The sequence below is a fragment of the Stylophora pistillata genome, chromosome 11 (genome assembly GCF_964205215.1).
Source record: "Stylophora pistillata chromosome 11, jaStyPist1.2, whole genome shotgun sequence".
NCBI lineage: Eukaryota > Metazoa > Cnidaria > Anthozoa > Scleractinia > Pocilloporidae > Stylophora > Stylophora pistillata.
In genome coordinates, this window is record NC_142529.1 from 12084277 (window position 1) to 12092116 (window position 7840).

Sequence of the window (7840 nt, forward strand, 5' to 3'; positions counted from 1 at the left end):
CTACATAACATAACATTTATTCAGGAAGCTAGAACGCAAATGTAAAAGATACATCCTGAAAAGGGAAAATCGTGAGGTTAGCCCTGTATAAAAACAACTTCCCTTACTAAAAACATACAAAAGATAAAATTTAATGTCTACAGATTCAATAAATATTCAAATAAATTTTAAGTCTACTCTGTTCTTTTTGCCAAATTCTGTGATGCTAGGCCCTAAAATAAGGCTTCGACTGTATTGCTAGGCTTTATCAATCAAGCAGAAACACAATCATACTTTATCTATTCAATGCAGCGGAAGCGCAGTAGTCTCACTCTGCCGATTTTTAACCATATTGAAAAGAAAGGGTTGGGGGGTCAAGGATTGACATTTAAAAAGCTTTACCTGACTTCTTACTTCAAGTTTACTTAGTCTAGTTTAGAGTATTGCAAAAATTCGAGCTGTATTATTTTCTAAGTTGCCTGATTACATACGCATAAAACATGCAGAAGCATTGTGAATATTAAAAGCGACCTGGAAATGGTGTTCACAGGTACTGCAATGACAGTATTCGTAGTTGAAGTCAACTTCAAAGGTCGGTAAGTAATTTAAGGTCTAATTTGGGCTGCTATTTTTTTGGACATATAAGGGTTTTCTGAACTAATTAAATGTTTCATATCAGCCAATTTCACTGTTTCACAAAAAAACTTTAAGTTTAGCTACTTTTTTAATCGACATAAGATTGCTTAGAGCGCGGTTTGGATGAATATAGGTTAAGTTGATAATATAAATTAGCCACCGCAGAGTTTCCAATTCGCCGACCAATTCGAAGCCTCATCATTCCCCCACCCCCGGGCAGCCCATGAGCATTTGTCTGTCACCCTTACCCAGTGGGTGGGGAATTTGAGTCTTCCAAGATGTTAGTAACTAGAGGAACGACTCCAAAGCTTCAAGAAATTCCTGTGGAGTGATTGCACTGTAGCGTAGGTACAGAAGTATTCTGTAAATGGAACTGTAAAGAAAGTCGGTTGATTTAATATGTAAGCTGTACCTCTAGCCGGTAGCATTTTCTAGGCTTAACACGATTCAACCAGCCAGAGGGACAAGACCAAGGAATATGAAATGTATTCTTTACAAGTAATAATGTTCAAGTTTAATTCAATAACGCTGCTTGACTGTTGGTAAATCGCAAATTATGTTACTGGAATAGTCCACCATATACATTGGTTTTGGCGACAATTAAATTTCTGTCATTCGTACGCCCCAATTCGTAATTCCGTTCGTCTATACACGGGCGGACCACATTATGTGTTCGTTATTAACAGTAGTTGAATGAGACGAACAAAATCTACGAGGTTAATGAATAAGGCTCTGAAAATTGCATATCTAGATCACATCTATGTTTGGATATCTCATTTAAGTTAAAAGAAATGTTACTCGACTCATTTATGGTATTTTGTCGCTTCCATGAGCCGTTTGAAACGTCTTTCTATGAAATTACTTTTGGCCGGAGGCCGATAAGCGAAGAAAGGGAGGCAAGGCTTGCAACTCGGTGGCCGCCGCGACCTCCTCCACTTCAACCTGGAATTAACACCAACTACTGAAAATCTCAGTGCTGGCTGCGCGACGTTTGTTGATCGATGAGATGTTGCTCCATCTCTTGGCGCAATTTGAGCTTCATCCTGCCACATTTTCCGAATAAAATCGGTGCCGAGAATCATGAAAACAGCTTTCCCAATGTGATCTGTGCCAAACTCAGCGCCCAACGAATTCGATGCAGGCCGTTTCAAATCTACTGATCAGTGCTTTGGGGTCTTGAACCGTGGTGGGTTGTTGCAATAGGCCAGGTGCTGATTGGTGGCTTGCAGGCTTTAGATTCCTTTCGTCGCTGAGTTTGGCACAGATCATAAATCCTGGTATCCCGTGTATTTTCTACAGAAATGATGAATGCTTAGCTTTGCCATGAAAAGTTCCGGCTTTTCAAAGAAAAGAAGCGAAGAGACGGTCCGGACGGGGCTTTTTATCCAATAAAATCAAATTCAGTTTCTAGTAACGCACCAATTTTTTTAAGTACATATAGATTGAAAGGTTCTTTGATCTCCTGTATAGAATTAGCTTCTCTCTCAATCGACTGTAACGCTGGTATCTTGGGCACATTCAGGGCTCTTGTGCGATTAGTTGTTACGTGAGTTCCTCTCGTAATTTCAGGCTTGTCTTTCAATCGATTGTTACGTTATATTAGTATCTTGGGCATTTCACTTTTAGTCAATCGATTATTACGTTAGTATCTCTCACTGTGAGGGTTCTCTTTCAGTCGATCGTTGCGTTAATATCTTGAGCTCTTTTCGGATTCTCTTCGTTTAGATTATTACGTTAGAATCTCGCGCGCTTGTAGTGCATTTTTATCATGAATCCTCTTTTATCTGATTGTTTCGTTAGTACCTCGCCCCCTTTGAAGATTCTCTTTCATTCGATCTTTACATTAGTATCTCGCGCACCTTTTAGCTTGTCTTTCAACCGATTGTTACTTTGGTATCTCGCGCACTTTTAGGATTCTCTATGTTTGGATCATTGCGTTAGTACCTTGCGCACTTTAAGGCTCCTCTTTCAATCGATTGTTGGGCACTCTTACGCTTCTCTCGAAAATCAGGACAATAAACTAAACATTTCAGGAAACCTTAAGGTTAGTGTAGGCTTTGAGTCCTCGTTTACTAAGAGCAAATATGTTCTTTGAGTTTAGCATACCATCAGCACCACTATGGATAATTTAGCTGTTACTCGAAATCGGAAATTTTCGAAATCACACTTCAAAGTGAATGGTTTGAAAATTTAATGTGAACGGAAAAATTATAGTAGCTGTGAGCACGTGGTGTCCCATATTCAATCTTTTTTTTAAGATTTGTTGTCAGTTGCTTGGACTTCAGACTTTAAAAAGTAGTCGCATCATCACTCGATCGGAATTTAACATTTGAGGATTTTTTGTTTCTCCTATACCTACTTATTTACGCTTTGAAATTGTCTTTATGCTGTAATCTTTTGAGTTCTTTGTACTGCACAACTGGAAACTATTCCACGTCTGTTCCACGTAAAGTGAACTTTTGTAGGAAAGGTGACGTAAAATGTTCCGGGACAGATTCTCAAGTCCCTGAAATGTGTTGCGTTCAAATTTCGCTTGGAAGGATTTCCCTTTTGAATTATTAGCAAACCTTTAAATCTGTAGTTAAGAGACAATTGGAAAAAGCGAACTTTTACGGCGAGTGAAGGAGAACAAGCAGTCAGCTGTAATTCTGGTTGGATTCCACCAGAATTGGGCGCTCTATTCTAACTCACTGTGACAACTTTACCTCAATTATGAAAAACAATTTTACCTGATTAATTTTCTAATTTGTAAGTAAAGGTTATGTATAAACTTTTTCCCTTATATTAGCAGATTGCTGCTGTAAACGCCAATGCAAAAACGTAGAGTGCGTAATACACATGTGTTTGTAACTCAACCAGGTGTACTTGTAATTTGGCTTTCATTTTTTCGCAAGGGAGGTATTCATTAATAGAATCCGATGAACTGAAATGGAAACCTTGTTATTCTTGCTGCTTGCATGAAATCTTATGAAGGCGCTTTGACTGTGTAAGAAGGATTTTCAAGAACTTTTCTTCTTTTTTTAAGTCCCCTAAATTTGCAGGAAAATTTTTCAAGCGGTAGCTGCAAATATTCATTTGGCAATTCTAAAAATAAATTTACAACAGCATCAGGATGTGATGCGTCCATAAACACAGTTGGGAATGCGGACATGGAGGAAATATCAATGATCCGGATCCAGTAGAGCGTGTAAAAAGACGAATCCATCAATATGTTCACTTGACTTGTACAGGAAGACGGCGGACATGCTAACAATAACCAATATTTTTTTTCAATGAACTTGGAAAAATTATGAAGTAAACTTAGTTGAAAAAATACTGCGAATCGTTGTAATCGCTTTGTATTTACAAAAAAAGGAAGGTTCTCTATACAAGAGACTAGTGATCATTTTAACTGTTGTAAGTGGTCGTCGGTGGCGGTGGCTTCTACAGTAATGGACAAACGCCTTCGATCTAGTACAAAAGGGGGGAGAGGAGATGAAAAATACTTATACAGGGTAGGATGGACTTTCCGAGAGTTGATTCGGAGCTAGCAGTGGCTTACTTATCTCAAACAAGGTACTGAGCTAGCGGCGGGGGACGTTACTCTGGGGGGAACTATTCCTACTTCAGAGTACCCGTAAGGCTTTCGGAAGTTGAGGATGAGGATGCAACGAAATCGAAGCAAGTTACTTCGAAAGAATGCAAACTTTTTCCCAATCCTCCCAACAAGCCAAGTTGGTCATTAAACTGGTAGAGACCGACACAAAGTGCGGTCTATTACTCAGATAAATAAAGGCTGATAGTTTCGAAAGAAACTGTTTGGGGCTGCGTCGGTGGGAGTAACGAAATAATTTGGATATATCAACAAGGTTGAAATGGTTAATTGGCCACCGTAACTATTACAAAAGCTGACTGGGGGCTGGATAGGGTTTGATAGAGGGCTGGATAGTTGATAGGGCTGGATAGAGGGCCGAGGCTGGATAACAACTAAATCCCACAGGGATTTAGCTGTTATCCAGCCTCTCCATGCTACGTATTGGACGTCCTTACTATACGAACATTGTCGATATGCATACTATACCGCCTACTATAGTTTATGTGTAGTGCCTTTGTTGACAATAAATTAGCCCCTGCTACTTCGATACCGGTAGAACATTTCCATCAATGAGTAATAGGTCCTAAAAATGACATCATGTCTTTAATGTACCGCTGCCACATTATTTTAAAAAGCGATAAAAGAGAGTTTTCCCTATCGTATTGTCAAACAGAATATGAGTCGATATCTTTCTGTTTGCCAAGGGAATTGACCGTTAGTACTAATTTTAAATCAAATTGAACTTACAAATGGAGGCAAACAGGTGGTTGCGACCCTCATATAACTGTTGCATTAGCAGTTTAGCTGCATTCGGTATATAAAATAATTACAGAGTAGTAAAAAGAAAATTTTTTTATAAAATTTTTACACAAGAATTAGATGAATAGTTGCATCTTTTATCAATTGATTCACTTCTTTGGCTATTTCCCAGTCGATAAATTAACTAATAGATTCAAATTTTAAAAATGTAAAGTCGCAATTCATACCTAATTCATTTTTTGACAGATCAGACAGTTTTCTCCCACAATTTAAGTAAAAAAACGTCAGTGAATAATTCTTTATGTGGTTTTATTAGGAGAGTAAGGTTTCAGTGATCGCAGCTGAGCGGGTGCTGTTCAAACGAAATATTTCTTTCTGTACATAATCACATATAATCTACAAGAGAAACAAAACATTTGCAGGACAATGTCGAAAAAAAATTTTAGTAGAGGTGGAACAAAGACCAAAACAGTTCTCGAGCTGCTTTGCTCCCCATCGGTAATGGAAGGACTTCAACTCCAATCGATTTCTCTCTCAGCGGTGCACATTCTCCTCTCCATCACAGCATTCCTTGGGAATTCTCTGATCCTTATTGCCCTTCACAAAGAATCTTCCCTTCATCCATCGTCTAAACTCTTATATCGTTGTCTGGCAACAACTGATCTGTTGGTTGGTCTTTTTACCCAGCCTCTCTATGCTTACGCATTTCCTGTTAGTAGTTCACGAACACTGGAGTCTTCGTCGATACTCATTAAAAGCAGCCTTCATAACAAGCTACTTGTCAAGTGGAGTATCTCTATTGACGATGATGACCATTAGCGTGGACAGACTTCTCGCCCTGTTGTTGGGGCTGAGCCGGATACAGACAAATTGTAACTTTGAAGCGCATATATATCATCGTAGCTTCCTTTTGGGCTTTAAGTCTTGTTACTTCTTTATACGCCATTTCTTATTAGCGTAAAACTTTTTTTTTAACGGAAGCATATGTATACCATTATGCCTGGTTATTTCACTCACCTCGTACACAAAGATTTTCTGCACTCTCTGGTATCAACAGGCTCGAGTACAAGATCATTCTCATTAACAGCCGAGGCAACTAAATGCGCTGAAAATGGTGCGATACAGAAATGTAGTGTATAGTGCATTATGGGTGCAGATGGCGTTTTTAGCAAAGCTAAAGCCTCTAGGCTATGTTAACCTCTTCAATTCGCAAATCCATTTTCTCCCATTTTTATTATTGATGTAATAAAGCATTTATCATTTAGTTTATTTTATCTTTATTATTCCTTATTATATAATCTCAATTGGTAGATGTGCAACTATTCAGTAGGAAAGTCGCCGGTGAACCACTATTATAATCGTTATCATTACTGTAGGGTTTTCTCCTTGGAACTATGTCATCTCAGTCGAGCTTTTCTTTGCACGACTATTACTTCTGAAATGCTCCCGAAACCAAAGGTATCTCCTTCCGTGTCCCAGTGCACATCAAGAGCGCGATCAATTGGTAAATAGTCAAGAGCAAAGTTAAGGCTTTATTAGGAACCGAAGCAAAAGTCTCTCGACTATTACTTATCCTTTGTGTTACGCAGAAGCCTGGTCTGCCCAACATTTCTGAAGGTCAGGGGTCCGATTACTCGCAGGGAGGTAAACTTTGCTCGTCGTTGAGGACGGTTGTAAAAAAAAATCCCTACCAATTTAAAAACTAAACTTCAAAACGAGGCCTCATCAGGTTGTTACCATGGTATCAGAAAACACTCTGATCACCCTCAACACTCGATACCACCTGAGAAGAACCAGTAAGGTTGGTTACCGGTTAAATACCCACTGAAGTTTCTCTTTTGTAGTTCGAATTGCTTAAAGCTAGATAGCTTGTACGCGCCTCAGCGCGCAAGAAATTGAAATGAAAGTTAAAAGTATGAGGTGTTGAAACGATTTGTACTTGCATTATTATCTTAAGGTAAGCAAGGGGAATCTGTTTTACAGGCAAATTTTTTTGACGTATACTTAATGCCGTTAACAGGTTCTTCATGCAAATGCGTGGAGTCTAGTTAGAGACTATTTTTGTGTAGTGAAACTTTTCACAACAGCAGTTCGATAAAAGTCACGATGCAAGTGAATACTGACATTGCCATTACCACTAAATTTTTCTTGTTCCTTTTCAGTGAATAAGACAGTTATCGCAAGCTTTCTAAAATCAACAAAGTGATCTGGACAAATGGAAGATATAGGATAAAAGAGAACCAGCTTTTGCGTGAAGGGAATACCTTACCATAGCCAATACTTGGTGTCCGAAATGTAAGTATTATTTTTCCGTGGTATAACGCTTCAATCAAATCGTTATCTTAGTAAATATACTAACGGCAAACAGAAATCAAGTAAGAACTACCTTGACTTATAAGTATGAAACGTGTGCCTGGATGAAATATTTTCTCTTTGAGCCGGTGTAACTCACCCTGTTGCTGATATCATATTTTGACGAAGCAACTGAACTAGGTCTGTTTTACTACCAATACTAAGAAAACACAGGCACCAAATAGATCAATTTGTTGACTGACCTAGTCTATTCTCGGCCTTTATGAAACCCGATCCATAAATGAATTCTGTATTTGTACCGCGCGGATTTAAAATAAGCAAAACGATCAATCCACCTCTAAGTTCCCTGGCAATCCCGTGGATCTCAGGAACATGTTTGACTAAGAAGTCACTCTGTCTTCTATTTCTTTACCTTCCTCTCCTTAACATCTATTTCTTTACCTTCCTCTCCTTAACATGCAGCTGTAAGGTATTATATGAGAATTGTGCTGCCCACCGTCACAATTTTAAGCCTTTTGGGGATCATATTTTACTGGAAGAGCTCTTTCAGGATCTTCGAATACGTTTATGAACGACTAC

General features: G+C 38.7%; 1 protein-coding gene across 1 annotated transcript in view; it reads left to right on the plus strand.

The window, feature by feature from the left end:
* Window positions 1–6728: 6728 nt before the first annotated feature.
* Window positions 6729–7840, plus strand: part of LOC111326817 (uncharacterized) — a 2625-nt gene continuing 1513 nt past the window's right edge. The window contains exons 1-2 of the mRNA XM_088738936.1: window positions 6729–6905; window positions 7111–7840. The exon at window positions 7111–7840 is cut by the window's right edge and continues 1513 nt beyond it. Coding sequence (XP_088595062.1) covers window positions 7738–7840 — 103 coding nt within the window. The 5' untranslated portion in view covers window positions 6729–6905; window positions 7111–7737. The remainder of the gene's footprint in view (window positions 6906–7110) is intronic.